At 35.9% G+C, this 25829-nt stretch overlaps 3 protein-coding genes across 14 annotated transcripts in view; 1 reads left to right on the top strand and 2 right to left on the bottom strand.

Annotated features, from left to right (window-relative positions):
- Positions 1-137: 137 nt before the first annotated feature.
- On the bottom strand, positions 138-9837 carry boka (BCL2 family apoptosis regulator BOK a). 2 transcript variants are annotated; one of them, XM_016544828.1, is made up of 5 exons: positions 9537-9837; positions 9122-9453; positions 7390-7518; positions 4445-4608; positions 138-369 (listed from the first exon to the last, which is right to left on the bottom strand). In XM_016544828.1, the coding sequence occupies exons 2-5, from the start codon at positions 9342-9344 to the stop codon at positions 244-246; spliced, it is 642 nt and encodes a 213-aa protein (XP_016400314.1). In that variant the 5' UTR covers positions 9345-9453; positions 9537-9837; the 3' UTR covers positions 138-243. The 2 variants fall into 2 exon arrangements, with proteins under 2 accessions (XP_016400314.1, XP_016400312.1); XM_016544826.1 differs by having other exon boundaries at positions 9571-9837.
- LOC107733254 (serine/threonine-protein kinase 25-like) lies at positions 7984-21725 on the top strand. 8 transcript variants are annotated; one of them, XM_016544818.1, is made up of 12 exons: positions 7984-8094; positions 16551-16781; positions 17812-17868; positions 18013-18121; positions 18196-18353; positions 18536-18721; positions 19319-19464; positions 19554-19662; positions 20987-21058; positions 21125-21288; positions 21375-21401; positions 21494-21725. In XM_016544818.1, exons 1-12 carry the CDS (start codon positions 8035-8037, stop codon positions 21531-21533), a joined length of 1359 nt encoding a protein of 452 aa, XP_016400304.1. In that variant the 5' UTR covers positions 7984-8034; the 3' UTR covers positions 21534-21725. The 8 variants fall into 8 exon arrangements, with proteins under 8 accessions (XP_016400304.1, XP_016400305.1, XP_016400306.1 ...); XM_016544819.1 differs by having other exon boundaries at positions 7985-8094; positions 21152-21288; XM_016544823.1 differs by lacking the exon at positions 7984-8094 and adding an exon at positions 14085-14414 and having other exon boundaries at positions 21152-21288.
- Positions 21726-23622: 1897 nt separating this feature from the next.
- farp2 (FERM, RhoGEF and pleckstrin domain protein 2) overlaps positions 23623-25829 on the bottom strand; it is an 85805-nt gene continuing 83598 nt past the window's right edge. For all 4 annotated transcript variants that reach the window (XM_016544811.1, XM_016544814.1, XM_016544812.1 and 1 more), the window contains one exon: positions 23623-25037. In XM_016544811.1, the coding sequence (XP_016400297.1) occupies positions 24944-25037 (94 nt within the window). In that variant the 3' untranslated portion in view covers positions 23623-24943. The remainder of the gene's footprint in view (positions 25038-25829) is intronic.

The raw sequence follows: 25829 nt of genomic DNA, 5'->3' as shown, positions 1-25829 counted from the left end.
CATTAGATTCAATAAAATCGGTAACAGCAAGGAATGCCTAGAGTGCAAGAGGCCAGGTTAAACACTTAAAGCCTTAAAGATAACAGTGCATCTTGGAGCGCAAGAATATCCTTTAAAGAAAAAGTGCAAACTTTGTGCAAGTGTAAACACATCAAGAGCAGTGAAAGGCTTAAGCAGTGACTAGAAACCCCTTCTGCCAGTTTTGGAAGAGTCCAGCTGTCCGTCACTTGTTTGCGCTGCTCTTTATTTTTCTCTCAGCAGGTAGAAGACCACAGCCTTGAGGTAGTGACCGCAGGCACAGGCAGCTGCCACCAGCCAATGAGAACGGAAACTGGGATCTGTATTGACTACACACTTTGTGATGTCCGCCTGTAAGAGAACAAAGAAAATATTTAAATATCATAATCAACATACTCAATAGTGCTGAAAAAAAAAACATTATTAAAATGCAACACATTCAGATATGGAGTTTGGCGTTTCAATTTCTTTTACTGTTTTTTTCTTAGTTCATCTGGCATCAACAAAAGGAAAAGGAACTGCAGTTTGCACGGAAGTATGTACCCTTTAGGCCAAAGCCAACATTCAGTAGTCTAAACATGATACATTTCAGCATGCAGCATTACCAGGTTGGCCAAATACAGAGTTCTGGCATGAAACTCTAGATGGCGCAGTCCGATAGCTCAATCTGACCTGGCGACATCGTTGGCACATGGCAGCTGACTGGTTCTCTCCTGTATAGGTAGCCAATGAGATTACTGCTTAATATTCAAATACCTGGCTTTTGTTTGCTGTAGCAGTTTTGCAGAGCACAGAAACCCTCCACCTTCCCCAGCTCCACCTGTATAGATCTGCTACGAGGTGATTCATGTATGCTATATGGGGGTTATTCATATGTGCTATATGTGCAGCAGCAGTATTTCTTACATGCTCACAGCAGCAAGTTGTGGATGTATTCGCAGCAGCATAGCAGATCTATTCCACTAAGACCAAATACATTAACATTATCATGTACATTACCATGCCAATCCCTCAGAGAGTTGTCATGACAGAAATTTTACTAAAGTTCCAAATTAGCTGAATACACATTCAGATGATTAAAGGTCAGTTTGTTTGGATTTGGCAAACTTTTTCAATTTTTTAAGAAGCAAATTTACCCACACAAAAGAGATAATATAATATTATGCTTACCAAGGCTGCATTTATTTGATCACAAATACAGTAGAAACAGAAATATTGTGAAATATTAACAATTTAAAGTAACTGTTTTCAATTTAAATGCCATTCTGAGATGGAAACGCTGATTTTTTCAGCAGCCTTTATTCCATTTGTCAGTGTTACATAATCACTAAAAACTATGCCGATTTGATGCTCAAGAAACATTTATTTTGATTATGTTGAAAACTGTTTTGCTGCTTAATAATTCTGAGAAAACCATAATTCTTTTTTTTAAGTTCAAAATAAACATTTATTTGAAATATATTTTTGTGACATTTTACATGCCTTTAATGTCACTTTTGATCAATTTTTTGCATCTTTGTTAAAGTATCAATAATAAAAAAAGATCTGGCCAAACAGAAGCTAATTGCACAATGATGATCATTTTTAAAGCCTGGCTATAATTTAAGATGTGAAAAAGAAATTCAAATCAAGAGGCAACTTTACTGAAGGCAATGAGAGATGGGGACATCCCTTAATTAGGAATTGCAATTAAAAAGAAAATTTACTCAGTGGTGTTTTTGTGTATCTGTGTGTGTGAATAGGCCCTTCATTCAGCTCCCAGGGCAATTCCACAGAGCAAAACACGCAGAATGGCACATAGACACGACTACCCACATACTCACATCAACAACATGGAAAATACCATCTACCAGTCTCTGCTTTATACTATACAGACTTTCGTTTAGTGCTCCTGATGATAAAGTCCTTGTTTTCAGGTTGAGTTCAGTCTGTGGGTGTGCCCATTTTGTACTAAAACCGCAGTTGCAAAATCAGGACACTCCCAAGAGGAAAACACCTTGAAAAATGTTGAGAATGATTTCGCCTGAAGCAACCATTACGACTTTCACTTACCCAATTAACCCATTAACCCCTTTTTCATGCTGTGCCTCCACCAATAATTTGAAATTTGATCCTTTATATGTTCTGAATGTGTTCTTTGTGTTCACTCTTCTAAATAAGTGACAGAACATCAAACTTGTTGACCTAGATAACAGTGTTCTAACTACTCCTAAGAATAATTTCTTATATTACAAATTTTTCAACATCATTACTCACATTAAGATTTTTTTTTACAAGTTTGAAATAATTAAGATTTTTTAAAAGAAGTCTAAAAATAAAGAGAATACAGTAAAAACACAACAATAATATTGTGAAATTGTATTACATTAACAATAGTTTATTACATAAACAACTACTTTCTATTGTAATACATTACATTCTAAAATTTAATTAATTCCTGTGATAGCAAATAAGCCTTGCCATCACAGGAATAAATTACATTTTAAAACATATTAAAATAGAAAACCTTTATTTAAATTGTAATAATATTTCACAATATTACTGTAATTTTAATCAAATAACTGCAGCCTTGGTAAGAATAACAGATGTCTTAAAATAAGTTTGTAATACTGGAATAAATATTCTAATTTGTTGAGATAGTGTATTGGTGGGTTTTTGTTAAATGTGAGCCAAAATCATCACAATTAAAAGAACCAAAGACTTAAACTACTTCAGTCTGTGTGCATTGAATTTATTTAATACACGAGTTTCACAATTTGAGTTGAATTACTGAAATAAATGAACTTTTCCACGACATTCTAATTTATTGAGATGCACCTGTACAGTACCAGCACAGCTCCTCATTCAACAGGATCGCTGAACTGTGCCGTCTTTGTGCTCATTCTGATTCTGATTCTTTCTGAGGGATTGATCAGATTCCCACCCATAAGCTTCATGAACACTGCACGTTCTGTCTAAATACTGGACAAAGATTGGAAAGGCAGAAGTCTGGGTTCTTTCTGGGCCTTAGCTCAGATCTATAAACACACAGCACAATGGTACTTTCAGTTAAACAAAAAAAAAAAAGGTGTCACCCAAAAATGCAGATTCTGTCATCATTTAGTCAACCTAGTGTTGTTCCAAACCTGTATGACAATTTGTCTTCTGCTGAACACAAAAGAAGGTATTGCAACCAGTTTTGGTGACCACTCACTTTCATTTTATGGACACAAAAAAAGAAAGACATTTCTTAAAGGGATCATATGATGCGATTTCAATTTTTCCTTTCTCTTTGAAGTGCTACAAGCTCTTGGTGCATAAAGAAGATCTGTAAATTTGCAAAGACTAAAGTCTCAAATCCAAAGAGATATTCTTTATAAAAGTTAAGAGTCAACCACACCTACCTAAAACGGCTCGTTCTAACACGCCCCCACATACCTACGTCACGATGTGGGAAGATTTGCATAACGCCGCCCAAATGTTCACGCAAAGAAAGAAGGCGTAACTTTTATTCTCGCTGTAGTTTTGTTGTTGCCGCCGCCACCATGCCATGGAGACACGGTGTTTCGTTGTGAAAGCGAAACTACTTTGTTTGGCCTTCCAAAAGAGGATGATATCCGCTTCGTCATGCCTGGAGCTGATCCGTGCTGGTTGCTGAGGAAATACATCAACTTCGCGCTGTGGATCGCCGGATTGGCTTTCACCGTGGACGAAGCGGAGTCCAGCCCGGGGTCGTCACATGTGGTTGCCGCAAGCCCTCCGGACGCTCCTTCGTCGAATCCGCCGGCCGCGCCGTTCTCAAGCCCACCGTTCGTCGCTCACTCAGCCCGCCGGCCTCCGCTCACTCAAGCCCGCAGTGTGTGACGCTTTTGAACCTTAAACCGCATAAACACATTTCATTACACCAAATACACAACATAATGTTCTTTTTAGCAACATCATGACCCCTTTAAAAATTTCAACAGCCATGACTCCAGTCTTCAGTGTCACATGATCCTTCAGAAATCATTTTTATATGATGATTTGACAAAGTACATTAAAAAAATAATAATAATTTCCAATTTTTTCCCACCAGTGAAAAATAACGTGTTGCATCTATTTAAAAAAAAACAGTACAGTAACAGTTACAGTAACACTACAACTGAAGTCCTCTGAAGTCAGTTTCAATCCATTCAATACCTGAGATGCAAGATTGCGCCATTTGTGTTTGTAAGAGAGAGCAAGTCCACAGCATGATACGAAAAACAAGAAAGCAGCGACAGTTTTTGTTACACAAACAAGCGGTCTGCTAAACATAAGCCACACGGACAATGGCGAATATTAGGAAATCGACTGCTAATTGCTATACCTGACCAATCAGAATCAAGTATTATGTTTGGGCCAGGAGCATGATAAAAGCAAACTTTTTTGTTAATGAATTGTACTGATTAATGGATTTATTGCTTACCCAACCTCCTCTCCTCTTTAACCATGACACAAGGCTTTTGCGAACAAACTCGCCCATGCAGTCGACAATGGTGTGCACCATCGCTGGATGCCCATGCCGAACACAGTCCACAGCTAGAGCTCCGGCCACAGCATACAGAGACACAATTTTCCCCCATGTTACACCTGTAGAGAGACATATAATCCGAGATATAATCCGACTGACAGTCTGTCCTTGTCCACGGACATTTATTCAGAACACATTTAAAATGCTGCATTGCAAGATCATGTGCTGTTAAATCTCTCGTGTTGCCTGTTTTGTTTGACACAGGCAAAGAGGTAAAGTGTTCCAACTAATGCATTTCAAGCTTAATCAAATCATTTATTTCCACTGACAGTATATACTGTAAAATATGTGTGTGTACTGGTGGAAGTGTGTATGAAAATCATAACCAGGTGAGTCATGAAAATTCCTGATAATCCCTCCCTATTTCTTACAGAACATTATTATTGTTATATAACTGCCAGGCAGGCCATCCGCTGGTGTGTCAGCCAGAAAGACACAAGCAACATTTAATTTTTTTAGCAGAACAAATTCACGTTTGACTTGTGACGACAATCTCGTTATACAGTATATGTGATTCAATGTGGCTATAACATGTTCAGTACATTTAACAGCGTAATGACTTCAATAGCAGTTGAAAAGGTACACATGCTTTGCTTTCCCTCCATCATAAATGCATTAAGGTCATGGGTCTGAATTTAATGAAAAGGCTAAAATACTAGCATGTTTCGTTTAACAAGTGGGCATTATGATTTATTAGAGCTAATGTGATCAATGGACTCCTAGATACACTACTCTAACCTTTAAACTTTTCAGCCTGGGATGAAACAAAACGTAATAAAGCTGCAAACCCCCGTCTGGGAACATCAAATAGCCAGACATAAACACATCAACCCAGGAACCTAATCTGTGACTAGCAAAGACAGGAAACACAAAGGCAAAAGGAAACCATATTGAGGCATATGAGAGATAAAAGCTGGTTTGAAGTTCAAGATAAAAAGAAACATTCCCTCCCTCTGTCTCTTGTAAGAACGGAACGTCAAGTTATACAATTCAGAGGGAATATTTTACAGTTTACAGCAAACGGTTTCAAATCAAATGAAGACATGTATTAAATAAATGTAGATGCACATTGGCACTCAAAATACTGGTCTATTGCCTTCCTTTTGTGCAATAATATAACCATCTATCAATGCAGAAGCACTGTCAGTGCCAAAAAAACAAACAAACAAAAAAAGTCTGGATTTTCCTGCATGCAGTTAGGATCTTGCATCTCTGTTGTGACTGGTAGATTTAACGTTAAATAGAAAACAAACTGAACTAAGAAATCTGTAAGGAAATTTTGCAAGGCTTGAAGAGTCTAACATGTGACTCCATTTAAAAAAAGCTTTTGAAAAAAAAAAAATGTAAATAAATAAATAAATAAATAAATAATAGAAAGATCCAACAGTTGATAAAATCTACTCGCACACCTCAAAGTCAGCATTTTCCCATTGGATTTTTCCATTCTAGTTCAGAGACTAAATGTAGGCCTAATTTTGTAAATTGCTTTAATGGTTTTGATTTACTCGAGTATAAAAAATCTGCTAAAATGCTTCCTCTTGACAGAATCAGCTATAAAATTTAAGTAGATTAAGTTTTAGTACACCAATGCATTAGAAAAACACCATTTCTACAGCTTACATTCCTAAGCCACAAAGTAAAACATGGAATAATTTTGATTTCTTTTCGAAATGCTATGAATAACATATTTTTATGCATAAAATTGCACCATTATTTATTTTAAATGATCTTAGAAATAGTCACAGTAAAACTGAACAGAAATTATCACAAAATAACTAATTAAAAAAGCAAAAGTGAATATACATATATTTTTCAATATATTTTATATAGAATTTTTAAATATGTATTACAATATATAAAGCATATTGTGAAAACATCAAAATAAATCTTCATTTCTATATAGTTGCACAGCCATATGAAAAAGTGCAGAGTCACATGAAAAATGCTCACTCAGAGGGTAAAAAATAAATGAATAAAATAAAATAAATTAAGTGAACACCAGTGACCAGTTCAGCTGCACTGCTTCAGGACAGGTATGTGTACAGACAGGAGGTACAAGGGTGTCACCGGGTCCAGCGAGGAATCTTTGTTGTCCTGCTTTGACTGACAAGAGCAATTATGCTTTATTACTTAAAAAAAACAAAGAATGTTTTCCTGGACACATGAGGTGAACATGTTACAGCACATCTTAAGAGCTGCTCAAGTTGAAAAACAGACCACATTTTACTAAACTCTAAATCTGGGAGGTCAAATAAGGGTTGAAGTTATATGAACTAAGCTGAATCCCAAGGGCTTGTACTAAATATAAGCGATGTACAGTATGCAGCAAAGGGAATGAGAACTTCCATGGTGCCAGACACTGTTTACTTTCAGGAAAAATCCATATTTTATGGTGCTGAGAGTTCTCTAGTCAAGTGCAGCACCGTTTCTCTGTGTGTATATATAAATGTCATAATGGATTCATTTTTATCCTCTCTCAAATAAGTGTATAAGCCACTAAAAGGGATAGTTCAGCCAAAAAATTATTTACTCAATCTCTTGTTATTCCAAACCTGTATAACTTTATTCTATGGAACAAAGAAGATATTTTAGCAAATGTTTCAGTTTCTTTTCCATTCATTGGAAGTCAGTGACAACCAGTACTGTTTGGTTACCAACATTTGTCAAAATATCTTCTTTTGTGCTCTCACAGGTATGGAACACCATGAGAGAATGTTCCTTTTTTGGTGTACTATGCCTTTAAGGAAATGTGGACAACATCTCTGAAACCAGATGCACCGACCAGTTTACCTAAAGAGTTTTCTGTACTAAATGTATTTTAAGACAAAGCATTGACCAACCTGTAGAGAAGATTTCTGCAGCAACGGCCAAAAAGGCATCAGAGACTATACTCTCAGATGCAATTGTGATGTTGAGCTGTCTTGCTACGTTGCGGTACACATTGGGTCGCAGGTACTCCAGCTCATCACCTAGGAGACAGAGAGATAAATTTGTTTTTATTTTCCCTCGGCTCAAACGATCGGTTTTCTCATCATAGAAAGAACCTGTCAAGAGTCGTATTGAATAAAACCACTAATTCAGAGAAGCATGACACAAAGACAGTGCATAATTACTCTAATCTAACCTTAAAACCTGCTATTAATAGCATTGTTTGTATCTTTTCATCATTCTTTCATATGAGAAGCCAATTATATTGCTGCTGTTATATTGCAACGTCCTGATGGTGAAACTGTCTGTTAAAGGAATAGTTCACCCAAAATGAAGATTTGCAGAAAATTACATTACTTGCTCACCTATGGATACTCTACAGTGAATGGGTGCCATCAGAATGAGAGTACAAACAGCTGATAAAAACATCACAATCCAAAAGTAATCCACCCGACCATCAATTCCATCAATTAACATCTTTTGAAGCAAAAAGCTGCTAGTTTTTAAGAAACAAATCCATCATTAATGCATCTTAATTTTAACCCAAGTGATGTAATATGCTCAAATCTGTTCCAATGAACAGAAACAAACTCATCTACAACTTGGATGGCCTGAGGGTGAGTGAATATCCCTAAATTTTCATTTTTGGTTGAACTACTCCTTTAAATAAGTCTTCAGCTATGTTTTCAGCTGTCTCACCGACCTGAATCATCCATTTTATGTCAGTGATTCAGGCGGGTGAGGTGTCTATGCAAGGAGTAGCTACATGTCTTTCAGGACAATACAGGTTAAATGTGGGTGGGAAACTCTCAATCATTCTTGTGATAATGATCTGCATGTTTGCATGCTTTGTCCACAAAAAGCAGCTCCCCCCCAGTTACACAGCTGTCTCAAATTAAAATTGGTGTGCTTTTCCCTTTAAGGAGAAAACAGGTTCTTACAGATGAGAGTCACTCAGATGACAGTCACGTGGTATATGTTTAGGCAACTTGTAGTGTGTCTGATCAACAGATGATGTGAGTTTAAACGTCATCAATAGTCATTGCATCCAATCTCGTGAAAGGGCTCAGAATGTCCAAAGGCATGAAAGGTAGAAAGAAAGGAATGTGGAAGATAGCTCAACATGGTACAAAAGGCAAAGTAGCCTACTTTACAGTGGGTGAGACACAGACGAACCTTGCAAGAGTGTTGTAAAATATTACGCAATCGTATGGTTTGGCTTTGAGGAAGCTGAGAAACATGTGTTTATTTTCATTTCTGAAAGTTCACAGAACATTAATGAATACCTCGTTTTTTCATTTATTTTGGTATGAACCAGACAAGCACAGCTCAAGAAAGAATGAAAATTGACAGGAAGTTCTGTGCAGTTTTAGCTTGGTCTTAAAATAGATCCATAATATAACCTCAATATATCAACCCACAATTCAGACAGACACTGTACACTGTAAAAAATGACCGTGAATTTAACGGTAAAAGACTCCCACAATTCAAACAGATACTGTAGATAGGTATACAGTACCTTAGTATATATATATATATATATATATATATATGATGTTCACTTCACTAGTACTTGTAACACCATGGCAAATTCCCATAATCATTAATCATGAATGTACACATGTGAAACGTCAAATGTCTTACCCAACCACAGAAGAACTGAAGACACCTCAGCCAGTGTTCCTCCGGATCCATGTTCTGGTTTAGACCATCCGATTCCAGCCCGATGGAGTCTGGAGTGAATGTAATCCCTGCACAAGACTTTAGACTGAGACACGAGCTCCTTATCCGTGGGAGAGCGATCAAACACCTCCATGACTTCAGCCGCAAACACTGAGGAGCGGCGCAACATCTCCATGCCCTTCATGAGTGGAGATCAATTACAATCAGCTGACAACCTCCACCTTTATCGCCGTGTATGAAAGCGTTTCTTCTCCACCCTCTTGTTTCCAAAGTCTGATGGCGCCTTAAACGATCTGCATAAAGAAGAAAACGCGCGTGTTTTAGCCTACTATATAGAGAAGACTCGCTCTCACCTTCTGTTGGAATGAACGTGAACCTGATAAAAGAGCAGAGAGTCAGTGATCGATTACATTTGCTGTTTCTGGAAAGTCTTTTAAATCCTCAGAAAGTCTCGAATATCGACATTTTTAATGACAGCGAATTGTTCTCTCTGCAGATTTGTGAGGTGCAGTCTGCGAGATGAAACTGCTGTCAGGAAGCAGTGCTGTCTGGCTTTGGTCTGTTTGGATGGGCTGCACACATGAAGTCTCCTTCTATGGAAAAGCTCTCCGTTAAGGCGGAGATAACCTGTTATGGCTTTGATAGTCCGCCCTTCTAGAAGAGCTAGTGTTTAGAAGATTTGATTAATCAAAGAACAAATGTAGAAAACAAACACCTATCTATCTATCTATCTATCTATCTGTCTGTCTGTCTGTCTGTCTATCTATATTTATGGAGCTGGCCAACTGATTACATTTAATCTGGATTATGTAATCAGATTCCAAAAAAATAAGTAGTCTATTTTTAATTAAATAGTCTTGTAATCAGACTACAGCAGGGCCGGAGTGGGACTCATTTTCAGCCCTGGAGTTTCATGCCTTATAGACCGGCCCACTTTAGTTCATGACTGACTATTAAAATAATGTAATTAAAACCTCAGTAGATATAAGTCTGCAATAGTGCACTGTTCTCTACAGCCTTGTAATTCATTGTATTTTTCTAGAGCTTTTGTTTTGATGTAACTTAAGAAATGGAAAATAAGGTACTTATGGAAAATAAGGGACATAATTGTAATTTTTTAAAGGAATAAGCAACAGAACAAGGGACACTCAAAATATTTGTACTGTACCATAATGTATGTCTGCCTGCAGTTAAAAAGTTACCAGAAGAAAAAAAAAATCACATTTGTTTTACTTAACCTATTTATGTACAATTATTCTAAAAAGAATTTTAATGTCATACAAAAATGTCATCGGTCTGAGTAAATTGTAGCCTACCATTATAGAATGTGACTGCACAAGTAGTGTAGTAATTTAGGAGGTGAAAATACTGTGAAATTACATACAAATGGAATGAAATTTGAAAGCATAACAGAACGTCTATGAAAGGTCAGTCAATAAAGCATTTTTTAAACAGTGGCACTTACATTTTTTAACTAAAGTTTTATTGCAACCATAGCCTATGAATAAATGAAAATGCATATTTTCAGTTAAAGAAAATTTAGAGAGTGTGGGCTGTTTCTGATGCATAATCTGGCAGGGGTGCAGAATTCGGCACGACACCGGTCTGTTGTTTTGGGCCGCGGTGTTGTCATGTCACTAAGGTTGAAACATGCTGTCCCTGCCTGCACTCACAGCAGACGAATTCTGTACCCCTGCCAGATTATGCATCCCCTCCTTGAAATCGCTATCTGATTGCCTAATCCCAATCCCACCCCTAATCCCAACCCCTCCCCCACACCTACTCCTAAACCTACCAATACTAGGGGATGCATCCGGGCCTGGACTACAGTTACTTTTTTATTGATTACATGATTACATATTATTCAATAGCAATAATTTATTGATTCTCCCTAATTCCTCTTTTTTATCTTTTAAATTTTCCTTTCTAAAATAGCCTACCCCTTATATCTAGGCCTACACTCAAAAAGTCTTCCAGTTTTGTGGACATTCACAAAAAGACCAGTCACTAGTTAGGTGGCTAGACAGCATTTGACCACTGGATTTACAAAACTCATTTCAGGTTTAAGAAGTGTTTCAACATCCATCCATCCATCTATCTATCCATCATCTATCTATCTATCTATCTATCATCATTGTAGGTCAACCTCATTGTCATTTTAAGTATGGAAATTGCAAAATGTTGCCAACCAAACTATAATTTGATACAAAATAATGGACAAAATACAGTAGATGCTTTTGCTTTTTTTTTTTTAGTCCAATGTGCTTTTTGCCAGCCACAAACTCACTAAATGCCTATTTTCTTGTAACAAGGACAGTTTTGTGTATAAAATGTTTGTAAAAGGTATTTTAATGTGCATACAGTAGTTGTTGAACAAAAAAAAGGTCATGTTACTCCAGTCCCACCCACCATCTTTGATAGAGTTGTTTTGCAAGTCATTACTGTTTTTGCTCCAAGCGTGTCAGTTAGAATTCATTAGAGCCACCCACCCAGCCGAAACAACGGCTTTCCCAAAGAAACACATGAAACCAAGATTTGTTTTGACATGTCAAGTAAATCCTTGTAAGCAGGAATATGCAAAACATATCAAGTTTCCAATGTTGAATAACCGATTCAGTGATGGAGTATAATAAAAAGGCTTATTCAAGCACAATACAGTGAACTTCCTTAAATACAGAGACAGAAAAGAACAAAAAGTAGAACAAGATCAACCAGGCAGTTCTGTTCAACATAGGAACATAATGAGTTGAAAGCTGAAGCGTATCTCAGTGGCACACAATGATACAGTTCCTTTTTTTCTGACCACATTTGAGGCTTCCTCTGTATCCCAATTTAAAAACTAAAATATTCAATCTGATTCTAAGGCCTATTAAAAATAGCTTGTGACAGTTTATCTTGTTAAAACACAACTGAATACAGACAGATGGAGGCCAGTGTTAGGCTACTGCTGCTATAGTTTACATTTAATTAATTTCCAGTGAATAATGAGACACTGTAGAGACCAGTAATCTTCAGTAAGTTGTAACACACCACACTTCTGAGGAATAATGTTTAAGTTTTCTGCAGAAACTCTACATGCCTCTGCATGCCCATCACATGACTTCTCATCGGTTACGGTCCTTCTTCATGTCCGACTTTTTATAATCAAAATAGAGATAGGATTAGAGATAAAAAATAAAATCTTGTCAGTTTACAAATCAACAATTACTTTGAACCCTGAAATAAATGTAAATAAATAAATGTATCCTGGCTTTGGACAATATTTTTGTACAATACTGCTCCCTACAGGTAAAAGAAGGAACAAAAAAATTATTTCCTTAGTACCACAAAATTATTTCCTTAGTACACTATTTTTACAAGAACACCCATAACCGATTGTGATCTGGAAATATATGAAATCTTTAAACTGAAAATAAATTAACAGGAAAACAGACTCAGAATCATAAAAAAAGATTATATCAATGTAATCTTGGTGTGAGGTGAAAATGCCTCCTGTTTGACAGTAAAAGAGGATTAAGGCAGAATTTTGGCCTTTTTTACAATTTCCGACAGAAAAAAAAGTAATCATTTATAAATAAATATATAGCCACAAAGACCAAATAAGGCTTCAGGTTAGAAAAAGTGCCCTTAGAAAAACATTTAAAACTATAATTACCTTGATTCCAACAAGAAACTTTATTAAGGCTATACAAAACAAAGCATGAAGGGCATTGTGTATATTGAAACTAAGTATATGGATGTGATGTCTAGCCTACAAAGGCATTTTGTCAATAAAGTAATGGTTTATTATGAACACTAAAAGAAAAACAAGTGTGAAATGTGATATGAATTTATTATACAAAATATAAAACAAAAAGAAAAATGTCTAAGATGACATAAACAAACTACACATGACATATTGGAATAAATTGGAACAAACTGTCCCTAAATAGAGAAAAAAAAATTTGACAGAATATCTAACCACTGTTACCACTAAGAAAATTCATATTGAATTTATTATACAAAATATAAAACAAAAAGAAAAATGTCTAAGATGACATAAACTGAAACTACACATGACATATTGGAATAAATTGGAACAAACTGTCCCTAAATAGAGAAAAATTTTTTTGACAGAATATCTAACCACTGTTACCACTAAGAAAATTCATACAGACTGAGGGATCATAATTTTGGTATAGAAACAGGCCAGTTCAAACTGACTATCAAAGCAAGGCAGGTCATGCTCTGACTGAACACAAAATGAACTGAAAACAGAAAAAAGCACTCCTTGATCTCATGCCATTATGTCCCTTATGATAATGGTTCTACATATTTTCCCCACTTGGCAGGTCATGACAGATTTTCTATATAAAAAAATAGACTAGTTGCATGAAATGGTTTTTTAGAAAAGGACAACCACTGTGACAAACCCCAGAGTGAAAGTGACCAGCACTTTGCACATATATTGCACAAGAAATCTTTCTGTACACAATAACAGGAAGCTGAAAACAACTCAAATGCCATCACAATGTAGACAAACCTGAAATCATGTAAGCTAAGTGTTTCTCCAATTAATTAAAGAATTCAAATAATGTTTTCATTAAAGATTTGTGAGAGTGATGTTTAGGGGAATATGTAGACTTAAGGCAAAGAAAAGAGCTATGATTTGCTCATATAAGGTCTTCAATATACTAATGGCAGCATGGTATTTTTTTTGTTGTCATATTAGCTAGGCTAAATAAAACGACTCGAGTGTGCAACTGTCCATCTGTTGTATGATAAATAGGAAATGTTTAAGCTAAAGTAGAACATTTACATATTATACTCGCATACCTAAATTGCGAATCTCTAAAAATATCATTTGTTGCATAACACACCACAATAGCCAGCGTGGTGAGTGAAAAACTACGGTTCCCAGCAGTCTTTGGGTCACGCACGCGCTTAACACAATTCCTCTCTCTTAGTCAGAGTAGCGGGGGTTTCATAGACAGAGGGAGTCTCCTGTGCAGAGCATAAACCGTAAATATCCATACCAAAGACTGAGTGTCTGCTCTGATGTATGGACAGGATTTCATATTAAAATCCTTGTAAATCATAGAGCCGGTCAGCCTGATCCACTGGAATGATTTAGAGAGGCGTGGATTGGGAACAAGCTGTTCCTTTGGTGGGTGACTGTCCAAGAAGGAGAGAAAGAGGAAAAATCTGAGAAGAACCCCCGATCTGGAGGTAGATTAAGCTGGACATGGCACACCTTCAGAACATTCGGAACCAGGTAATCCAGAGAGATGAAGATGACACCTAAACCCTCCAGGCATGGCTTCCATACTGAGACATAAGAGTTACTTATTGTTCTTTTTGGATGATGATTGAACTTAACATTAGCTGCAGTGTCCTTGTACTATAGTAAGCTTTTGTAATTATAAATTCCACTAAATAATAGGTTATAATATAATGAGTACACGTAGTTACACTGGAAAAAAATGGTGTGGGATTTGCATAATTCTTTACTCCGAAATTGCTTGTAAATTGTACAAGTAACACATTAAACGTGAAATATTACAGTATTTCCTTGTAAAACATACTCCAATAATCTTTGTTTTACAACTTGGAAATTTTATTTTTTACAGTGTAGTTTATGTAAATACATTGTTCTGTTATGTAAAGTGTGACATTTACCTAATGTGAACTAAAGTGTAGGCGGTTTACATGATGTTCCTCTTGGGGGAAAAAACCCCCAGGTAAATAAAGAAAATACAGTCTCTTTCTTTAATAGGGTTTAGAATAGATCACAACTCAGGGTGCAGCGAAATTAAAATTTGGAGCAATATCATAACTGAATATCATAATTCTTTTTTTTCTTTTCATGGTTGAAAGCTGATATGATGGCCGCTATGATTTATGAAAAGTAGCCTATTCAAACTGCAGCTCCAATCTAGAATTCTGATTTTGAAACAGACAGTAGGCTACCCCTTAAGAAGGGAACTTTTGCCTGTCTAGTTAAGACTATTGTAATTTTTTTTTATCACTAAAAGCTAATATTTAACTAATAATAGTAGCTAATTATAATAGTTATTATTTAGTTGTTCCCCACATTTTGAACAGCCCTGCTATCTCACAATACTTCATGAAATCAGATCATTTACAGCATGGAGGGAGCACAGATAATGTTATCTCAATGTTTGTACAAATTGAAGTATGGACCGCTTGTGTCCAGCTTGGCCTTTCAGCCCTGTTAGCCTAGTTATTTAAAGAAAAAAATATCAAACATATCCTTTAATTCACGTAAAATATTATCACTAACTAGAAAACCAAAATATTGTCCCAAACTAGCTAGTCCTATTGAGCAACGTCATAATTTAGGCTAAAATTTGCAACCCTGTTTTTTTTTTATGTCCATTTAATTTTGACATTTCTTAAACATTTATTGCTAGAGCTTTGCAAAATATCTCAAATGTTGGTAACAGGGTTGCAAAAATGGAAATGTTGATGGTCAGTTAACATTTATTTAGATTATGCATCTCTGATCGCATCTGTTATATCGTATTGAGTCTCTTCACATCACACTTTTTGACACCACACCATAACAGAGAAAAATAGAGGAAAAACACAGTTTTTCCCCAGTGTAAAACCGTTATATTAAATATGAGACCGTGTGGTTATTTTGTACCGAACCAGATGATAATGGATGCCATCTGTTTATGTTATGTTGGCCATGCGCACGTTTTGTCGGTCAGTATGATAATTGCAGTGTATCATGTTTTGATGAGGGTTGAACCTCAGAGTATCTGTGATGAAAGAGTGGCGCACCCACCGATCGCACAGGTGTAGCTGGCAGAATAATTAACTCGTCTTTCTGAGAATTGTTAAAAATACCCTGTTGATCTCATTTTATGGAGCCTCCAATGGGTGGTACTACCAAGAATAGTAAAGGTTTGCGTTTTGATTGCTCAGTGCTTTAGAAAGGTGCAATAAATGTGTGACGAATGCGGAAATCAGATGTCGAGCTGATACCAAGAGGAGGTCTTTTATCACCTGAACGTTGAGTCTTGTCGTCAAAAGAGCTTGTTGTTGTTTTGATAAAACAGTGCCACTTCCAGATGGATTGTCAGTGCAATGTTGTACCGAGCAAGGAAGCAGATGCTCCAAGTGTTTTCCTAGTGGTTAGGCACAGCAGAAAAATGAAAAATTTGCTTAAAAAACTACATGGGATTTCTAACAATTCTCTTTATTGATTCTCATCTTCTCCGGACCTTCAGTGGAGTGATGATTGGGTAGATCTTCCTGCATTTGTTGCTTGAATAATAGGACAACATATAAAGTTCATCACTTGTGTAAAGAAAACACACAGTGTTGGATCTTGTCATAAATATCTGGTAAGAATTGAAAAATCTTTTTTGTTTTTCTTTAGAATTCACGTTTGAATCCTGAGGAATACTTCACTAAATTGGAACGAATTGGTAAAGGCTCTTTTGGAGAGGTGTACAAGGGCATAAACAACCGCACAAAAGAGGTGGTGGCCATTAAGATTATTGACTTGGAGGAAGCAGAGGATGAGATTGAAGACATCCAGCAGGAGATCACGGTCCTCAGCCAGTGTGACAGCCCTTATGTCACCAGATACTACGGCTCCTATCTGACGGTTTGTGGAGATTTCTTTCTTTCAGGCACAGCTCTTATTATATTACATGCTATTTCTGTAGTTTTAAAGGAATAGTTTATCCAAATGCCATCCTTTTAAAAAACACATGACCTCCTGGTAACACTCACTTTACAATGACTTCAGATTAGATTATGCACTAAAAATAAGCAATACTTTAAGACGGAAAAATGTTCATTTCTACATATACAAATACATTTTGTATATGTACGTTTTAGGAATAATAATGAATGAACAATGTTCATCGGTGGTTCATGGTACTTTATTATAAAGTGTCAATGACTTTCTTCCATGAAACACAAAATGAGGAATTTTCCAAACTTTCAGCTGTTTTTTTTTTCCATACAGAAAAAGTAGACAGTGACCAGTGTGTCTCAAACCATAGCTGCTATGGTTAACTGAAACTATAACTAATAACTAAATAAAACTAATAACTAAAAAAAATATATATTAAATGAAAAACTTGGCAACTAAGTAGAAATACTGTAAGTGGAATAAGTTTACATTGAAGTACTAAAGCTACTAAAATGGAAATAAAATGCAAATTATATAGAAAAAATAAACACTAACACTCAAACCTTTTATGTATAATGCATTATATAAAGGTATTCATATTGTAATGCATTATACCTTTTTATAAATAATTGTAACCAAAGTTAAAATAATATTTCGATTTGTTTGTCATGTTTTAGTGCATTATACTTTCTAATGGTGTAAAAATGAATAGATTAGAAGTATTATAGTGAATTCTAACTGGGGTTACATTTAGTCATGAGATCATACAACGCATTACAACGCAACTACTTTTATAATGCATTATATAAAGGCTTTAAGTAAAGTGTTATCAAATTTTGATCATAAAAATTAATAAAATTTTAAATTAAAATGAGAACTGAAAACAAAAATAAAAGCTCATTCAAAATTTTAACAAATACTATAAAAGTATCTAAATAATACTAAAATCCATCAGTTGTAATACTAAGAATTTCTTGTGGTTTCTTGTGTTTTTCAGGGCTCTAAGCTGTGGATAATCATGGAATATTTGGGAGGTGGATCGGCTCTGGACCTGGTGAGTTGGTCTTTTCATTATATTTGTGGGTTCTTTAAAGTGAGGAATAACGCCGGAAAATTACTAAAGGGAAAAACTGTGGAAAATGTCAAGGGCACAGGAAATGTCACTATATTTAACATCCTCTAATGTGTTTGAGCACAGCTAAGGCCGGGACCTTTGGAAGAAGCATATATCGCCACCATTCTCAGAGAAATACTGAAAGGACTGGACTACCTCCACTCAGAGAGGAAGATTCATAGAGATATCAAAGGTTAGTCTGCAAAACTTACCTCGGTTTAGTTCTGTGAAGTGTCCCTACATTAATAACCCTGCTTTTTCCTACAGCGGCCAATGTGTTACTCTCTGAACATGGAGAAGTCAAGCTGGCAGACTTTGGAGTGGCTGGCCAGTTAACAGACACACAAATTAAGAGAAACACATTTGTAGGAACTCCATTTTGGATGGCACCAGAGGTCATCAAACAGTCTGCATATGACTTCAAGGTACAAGTGCTTGTCATTTAGCTAACAGGTATCATGTTCAAGTTCTCCACGTGAACATCTGTTAACTAGTCAAGACTGCTGCTGTTGCGTGATGAAAATAAGCTCAATTAAATATTCAGAGAGACAGATGGCACAAGTACTGACCCCCACTTTTTTGCCCTTTTTTCTTCCCTGTGTCTTAGGCTGACATCTGGTCATTGGGTATCACAGCCATCGAGCTGGCTAAAGGAGAGCCACCCAACTCAGAACTTCACCCCATGAGAGTCTTGTTCCTCATCCCTAAAAATAACCCACCCGCGCTGGAAGGGTCCTACAGCAAAGCCTTTAAGGACTTTGTTGAGGCTTGTCTCAATAAAGATCCACGATTTGTTAGTACCTTTATTTAAAAAAATAAATAAAAATTATATATATATATATATGTATATATATATATATATATATGAATGTACAATATATTGGTACCTTATTGGTTATTAGTCAGTGTATTTTCAATATAGTTTTTTTTTATTAATTTAATATTGATTTTAATATAGATTTCAAAAAAATTTAACAATTGAGTAATTGATTTAATTTCTCCTATTTTTACATTTAGATCATCTTTGCCATCATCTGATGATTAAAGCTATTTTTTTAAAATACAAATATTTTTATAGCACTATTAAATGTAATCTTATGCAATCTCAAAATGAATATACATTTTTTAACTGTACATAATGTTGTAAAGCTAAATTTATTTAGGCCAAATGGAATAGAATTTTAATATGCCATTTTTATCAGTTAATTCCATATAAAATATCATATACAGTAGATATTTTAATAATATTCATATAGAACTGTAATACCTGTAATTCTATTAAAACTTCACCAGTGATGCCATTAGCTTTTAGTATAAACAGGCTAATTAAACTTTAAAACATGAGGCAAACTGCTTTTAATTTTTATGATATGCTGTTCGCATCCAACAGAGACCGACAGCCAAAGAGCTTCTGAAACACAAGTTCATCACCCGCTACACCAAGAAAACCTCATACCTGGCAGAGCTCATTGATCGATACCGCCGCTGGAAGTCAGAGGGCCACGAGGACGAATCAAGCTCTGATGACTCTGACATGTATGTGTGTGCTTTACATTCCTAGATGAGCGATCAGCAAACCTGTGAAGTTTGCGTACAGTATGTTTACTCCGTGTGTTTTCACTCAGGGATGGGGAGGGGGATGACAGGGACCAGTGTCCCATGTGGACTTTCCCCACTGTGCGGCCCACTTCCATGAACAAGTTACAAAGAGGTTTCAATCATTTAGACAATAAGGTAAATATGTTCTAAAGTCAGCAAAGCCAACACAAAAGCAGCACAAAATCTGTACTATATAGAGGGCATAAAGGGTGGTTAAACAGACTTTGTAGTGCCACAGAGGCAGCACATGTCTACAAAGGAATCTTATTTGCGGTAAATTAAAGTTGCATCAGAGCTGCCTTTGATACTACGTGTGAAATGGGACAGATCTGGCAATGTTTAATCTGATTTTTATACTGTATTACATATTTCAGAGCCTCCTTAAAAAATGCAGTCAAAGTAAACATTTTATGCGAAGAGAGTAAGTGTAAAAGACTTAATTGTAAATATTTTTTAGTTTAAAATTATGTACAGTCGTGCGTATAGGGGAGCCATATTGTGCCATATAGGGGAGCCATATTGTGATCACATGACCAGCTGAATACTGGTCTTATAAATTGCAACAGTGCCTGTCCACTTTTCAGCCGTCTTGGTTCAAGAAGTGTTTTCAAATAGTGATTTAAAAAAAAGTCTTTCAGACTTACAAGTTATGAACCAAACCAGCCAGCTACAAGAAAAAAAAATCACAACATTATAAACTTTCATTTGAAGCACAGACAATATCAGAAAATTGGACAAAACAAACAAAGGTACAAGACTGTGTACTGAACAGCTTTAATGAGGGAAAGAACACTAAAATCCCATGAAGAATCACAAATGATAATTGAAATAAAAACAATGCAGATATATAAAAAACTATATATGTAAAGATGTTAAATATATATTTATTTAGTTAGTATAAGTTATTGTTCAAAATCAGTTCCCCTATGGAGAAAATTTATGGGATTTTTACTTTCGGAACCCTGACTGTTGCACTCTATAGTCGATTAAAATATTTAGCCCTAGTACTGAGCCTTGCGGTACTCCATACCAAACTTGTGATCCATATGACATTTCTTTGTTTACTGCTACAAATTGATTACTGTCAGATAAGTATGATTTTAAAAATAGCAATTCAATTCCATTAATGCCATCATAATTTTTGAGCCTACCCAAGAGAATGTTAATAGTATCAAAGGCAGCACTGATGACCTGTAATACTAATTTTATATTGAATATGATCAGTTTCTTTTCTGATTTGACTTTGAGTTTGTTTGGAATTCACCTGTAGTATAACATAAATACATCTCAAATGTCATCAAAATGCAAACTTACAAAAAACAACCTTATTAAAAAATTTCATATATATATATATATATACACACACACACGTTATCATCTATCATTATATATATGGGGTTCGATTTAAAAAAAGAAAAGTAAATAAAGCTGAAATTATTAATTTTTTTTTAAATAACAGACATCAGACGTTATGAAGAGGCAGCCAAAGTCACCGTCTCTAAAAACGTTCATCACACCCATCTTCAGAGAGGTAAATAATTCAAAAACGTACATTTATGCAAGTGAGCCTGGACCTCCTGCTTTAACGTCAAGTCAGAACACGTGGATTATGTTCTGTATGCAGCTGAAGGAGAAGCGGCGTGTTAGCGGGAGCGGTGTATGCGCCCTGGAGGAGCTGGAAAACGCATTCAGCCTCGCAGAGGAGTCCAGCCCTGGAATCTCAGACCGTTTACTCAATAACATTATGGAGAGAGTGTGCAGGTAAACACATTTAATATACAGTCTCCCCTATGTGTCTGTACACACAGTATCTAATTGTATTTTATGTCATTTTCTGATTATGCCAGTTTTTCAGGTCATGCTGATTCAATGCTGTAAGATATTGTGCTGCACTGTGGCACTTGCATGCAGTACTAAATCTTCCGCAGGAGTGAACTCTGAGACTTCCTTTGTCTCAACCCTGCAGGTTTACACTCAACGGTAACAGCATGCCTTCAAAACGATGAGGTCCGTCTGACTGCTGGTCAGCTCCGTCCGATGGAAAGACTATCCTGATCTCTTCATGAGCCAACCTCCTGCTCCTTCAGCTGAACACCAGTCATTCCATTCCAGCTTGTATTATGAGATGTTTTTACAGTTTACTTTATAGAATTTTGAAATGTCTAACTGAAATGTAAAATATGAAATGACGAACCAGGTTTGTGTGTATTCCATTAAATTACATTAAGTACATTGAAATGTAAATACACTAGTGTAAAAAGTGTTTATTTCTCACGTTTGCATTTAGGACATAAATTACAAGGTGAAATGTAGGAAAAGGCTTAAAGGGATAGTTCAGCCAAAAATTTAAATTGTTATCATTTACTCACCCCCATGTCATTCCAAACCCATAAGACTTTCATTCAGCTTCGAAACACAAATCTGAGAGAATTCTGTGCCTTCATTAAAAATCCATGGAACCAAAACTTTGAAGCTCCAAAAAGTTCATAAAGAATTGTAAAAGTAATCATTTTCTTTATTAATTGTTTTATAATATAAACAGATTTAACTTAGGCTTTTATTCACATATAAATATTGATCAACGCACATACGCTTGAGCTTGTTTACTATATTTGACTTGCTCCATGTATGTACGTTGTGAATAAAAGCTTAAATTAAATCCTATATATATTCGTTTATATTATACAACACAAAGCAGGATTATTTTAGTATAATTTATGAATTATTCAGAATTAGCTTTTATTTTTATATTTTCAGTTTCACATTTTAATTTATTTTTGTTCTGTCATTTTGTTTTTATTAGTCTCTTTTATAGAAAAAATACATTTATAGAATACGTTTTATAGCAATTTTTGTAAATGAGAAATTTTGCCTTGCCAATAAACAAACTAAGTTTTAGTTTTTTTCATCAAATATTTATTTTAGCCTTATTTCAATTAACAAACGATTTTTATTTATTGAAATAGGACTTGAATTAATTACTTTTACAATGTTTTTATGAACTTTCTTAAGTGTTAAAGTTTTGGTGTAGTGATCTTTTAGTGAAAGGACCGAAATCTCAGTTTTCATTAAAATATCTTCATTTGTGTTTTAATGATGACCAAACTCATACAGGGTGGGTTACTGGTAACGATTTTTATTTTTATGTGAACTAACCCTTTAAATGGGACAAAAAGAAGAGAATTAAATGTTTACACAGTTCAGTTTTATTTGATAGCCCTTCAATGTCATAACATGAAACTTACTACATGCGGTGTGTACAGGAGCAACGCCTCAGCAACATGCTACACAAAATAAATAGTAAAAGCTGGAGAGAAGCGATTTCATCAAAACTCAGTTTAGTGCCTCTCAGAATGAGACAGGAAACTGAGGTCTTTGAGTAAACTCCCTTCTCTCGTGCTTAGCAATCCGGGATGGAAAACAACCGTTCATCCAACCCTCCCTATTGCCAGATACTGCAAACGAGGAAGAAAATTATTCCAGTCCTTGCATAAAATGTACAAAAAAGGGTGGAGACCATGAGCCCACACAGTGCATTAGTGAATTAAGAGGAATTTGAAACACATCAGACTAGCTGAGCTCATGTCGAGATGATAGCTGCTTACAGTATATTGTTATGAGTACACAAAGCAACACTGCTTAATGTGTGGCCGACTAACTTTGGCCAACCTTTTCAGGCTCATGCAAGACTTCTTCAGGTCTTTGGTTGGACCCTGTACAGCATGTTGAACGGACAAAGCCAAAAGCCTTATAAATACAACTAATAATCCAAAAAGAGGCTAAATAAACCTCTCAAATCAGATGTCGAACAGATCTGTCTTCATAAAGTGAAGCCGATAAGTAAACATAACACTGTCACACATGCTGTGGAACTTCATCATGCTACTAAAACAACAAATAACTCAACTGGCCTTCCAACAAAACAAGACCGCAACACACACATATATACATATACACATATATATATATATATATATAGTGTGATATGCCTCGCAAAAAATATTGGTAGTAAAAAAGAAAAGGAAAAAATGTTTGTTTATCAATAGATCATAGGGAAAGAACTTGTAAATTAATTATTAATATGCTTTAAAAAAAAATTTCACATATACAATATAATAAAAGGGGAACAGGCAGTTTTAGGCTGTTGATCCCAGTTTAAATTTTAGGATTTAGTGGCCGACCGAGAACATCTTGCATTGTTGTTTTAACTTCAACTTTGACAAAACTGGAACTTCACCAGAACCATTTCCTCTTCCCTGTGTGTAGAGGGCAGAAACTGAAAGAAAAGTGCAGTATTACACTGTGGATGACCTTCTTCCCCCATAAGGGGGTTAGTTTAGACTTGAGCTTATTATCTGTCAAGTATCCCAAAAATCAAAACTAGTGACATTTGTGAATACACCATTTAAAACATTACATTTAGTTTGGTTAGTGAATATTTTTTGGTCAGTCTTCACTTTAAAATAAATATCTGATTAGTTTTCATGCTGTGAGATCAAAAATCAACGGATCAGACCTTAAAAATCCCCTAAATAGTAACAGTCGCTTAATAATGACCTTCAAGACATGCTTTAACCTACGCTTGAAGAGGACAGCACATACTATACAAGCCAATTCAGCTGCCTCATCTTCAAAATAACATTTCTATTCCTCTCGGATTCCTTCCTGTACCAACATCTTACCCTCAGCCCTTTAAAAGTGCGAAGGCGCTCGATCATAGAACTCCAGTTTCTGAGCTGCGCCCTGTAAACGTGCTCTCTGACCAACGTAACATTGTTTCGAAATCAGCAAGACACATTTTACAGCGCTAGTCCTTCATCTCACTTACTGCACCAGCTGGACTTAATACAAACCCTCTGTTTGTCAACACTCCATTCAGTAGTATTCAGTCATGTTGTCCCAGGACAAATAATAGAAAGCATTTTTGTAGTCCTGTGGGACTAGATTTCTACTGAAAAAACTGGAGTAACAAGAGTCATTAAATATCCTAATGACAGATTCATCTTAGCAAAGACCTTAAAACCTGAATACAGCAATAAGTGTAACCTTAGCAAGATAAACACAAACATAACTTAATTCAGTCTAATGTGTTTCTATAAGAATTATTTCAGTCTAATGTGGTTCTAGAAAAGCAAGACGCCCACTTTATGTTTCATTAGCGAGAAAACAAGAAGAAAAGATTTAGAGAAGAGAATTACAGAGCGCTTACTTTCCGACCAAATTCTTCGGTCCGAGGTGTCAATAAGCAGCTCAAACTCCCAGCAAGCAGAGAGCTAACAGTCCAGAGTCAAGAATCAAGTTATTATGATGATGCTTCTCAGAGCCACAAATCAGAAAGGATAAAGTGATGATGGTGTGTTTGGTCCTGGCAGACAGTGGGCCCAGCCCTCAGCTCCAGGAGATCAGTCTGACACAATCAGCTTCCCCTGTTCATCTCTGCTGGGCCTTTGGGTACAAGCAGACTCATGCGTCCCGCGGAGCTCGCTGCACTTTTGATCACCTCCATCCATCTGCAGACATCCCAGCATGTTTTAGCATACCAAATAATCACTTCTTCCTTTTGTTATAGAAGAAAAAATAACTAAGGCTGTTCATTTAGCATTAATAATAAATGAAACAAAAAAAACTTCAAAAGTATTATGTATTGAATTGTAATGAAATTATTTTGTATGTTTTTATTAGCAAGAATAAGCAATTATTTGCGAGTAATAATGACATACAGTACTGTTCAAACATTTGGGGTCACTAAGATTTTTTTTGTTTTGTTTTTTTTTGAAGTACTTAATACTTTCATTTAGAAAGGATGCATCGGATTGATCAAAAGGCATTTATAATGTTATCGGCGCTGACAGCCTTGTGGGCAGTGCGCCAACATATAGCGCCGTTACGTTACTAGCATCCCGAGTTCGAATCCCGGCTTGAGGACCTTTCCCTATCCCACCCCCCTCTCTCTCTCCCGCTTCACTTCCTGTCACTTCTACACTGTCCTATCAAACTCGGGATGCCCAAAGTGCAATGACGCTATATATCGACCCTCTGCCCACGAGGCTATCAGCAGTTTCTTCATTTTAAACTTTCTATTCATCAAAGAAACCTGAAAAAAACATATCACGGTTTCCACAAAAAGGAGTAGCACAACTGTCTTCAACATTGATTATAATCATACAAAGTGTGTCTTAAAGGCAGAGTGAGGGATTTCTGGTAGCCAATGTTTATATTTGAAATCACCAAAACAAACACGCCCCTTCCCCAAAAGGGTCTTGCCCCTATTTTGATAGCTCCGCCCCACACATACGTACGCA

This window comes from Sinocyclocheilus rhinocerous, unplaced genomic scaffold (genome assembly GCF_001515625.1).
Source record: "Sinocyclocheilus rhinocerous isolate Xijiao unplaced genomic scaffold, SAMN03320098_v1.1 scaffold2867, whole genome shotgun sequence".
NCBI classification, from domain to species: domain Eukaryota; kingdom Metazoa; phylum Chordata; class Actinopteri; order Cypriniformes; family Cyprinidae; genus Sinocyclocheilus; species Sinocyclocheilus rhinocerous.
This window is presented reverse-complemented; position numbering and strand designations above follow the sequence as displayed.

Coding starts and splice junctions, on each gene's coding strand:
- boka (XM_016544828.1), bottom strand. CDS start 9,344: ATGAAGGGCATGGAGATGTTGCGCCGCTCCTCAGTGTTTGCGGCTGAA. Junction 4,609..7,389: donor TGCAGAAATCTTCTCTACAG/GTTGGTCAATGC, acceptor GTCTCTCTACAG/GTGTAACATGGGGGAAAATT. Junction 370..4,444: donor TAAAGAGGAGAGGAGGTTGG/GTAAGCAATAAA, acceptor GTTCTCTTACAG/GCGGACATCACAAAGTGTGT.
- LOC107733254 (XM_016544818.1), top strand. CDS start 8,035: ATGCTCAAATCTGTTCCAATGAACAGAAACAAACTCATCTACAACTTG. Junction 18,354..18,535: donor AGTCTGCATATGACTTCAAG/GTACAAGTGCTT, acceptor CCTGTGTCTTAG/GCTGACATCTGGTCATTGGG. Junction 18,722..19,318: donor TCAATAAAGATCCACGATTT/GTTAGTACCTTT, acceptor CGCATCCAACAG/AGACCGACAGCCAAAGAGCT.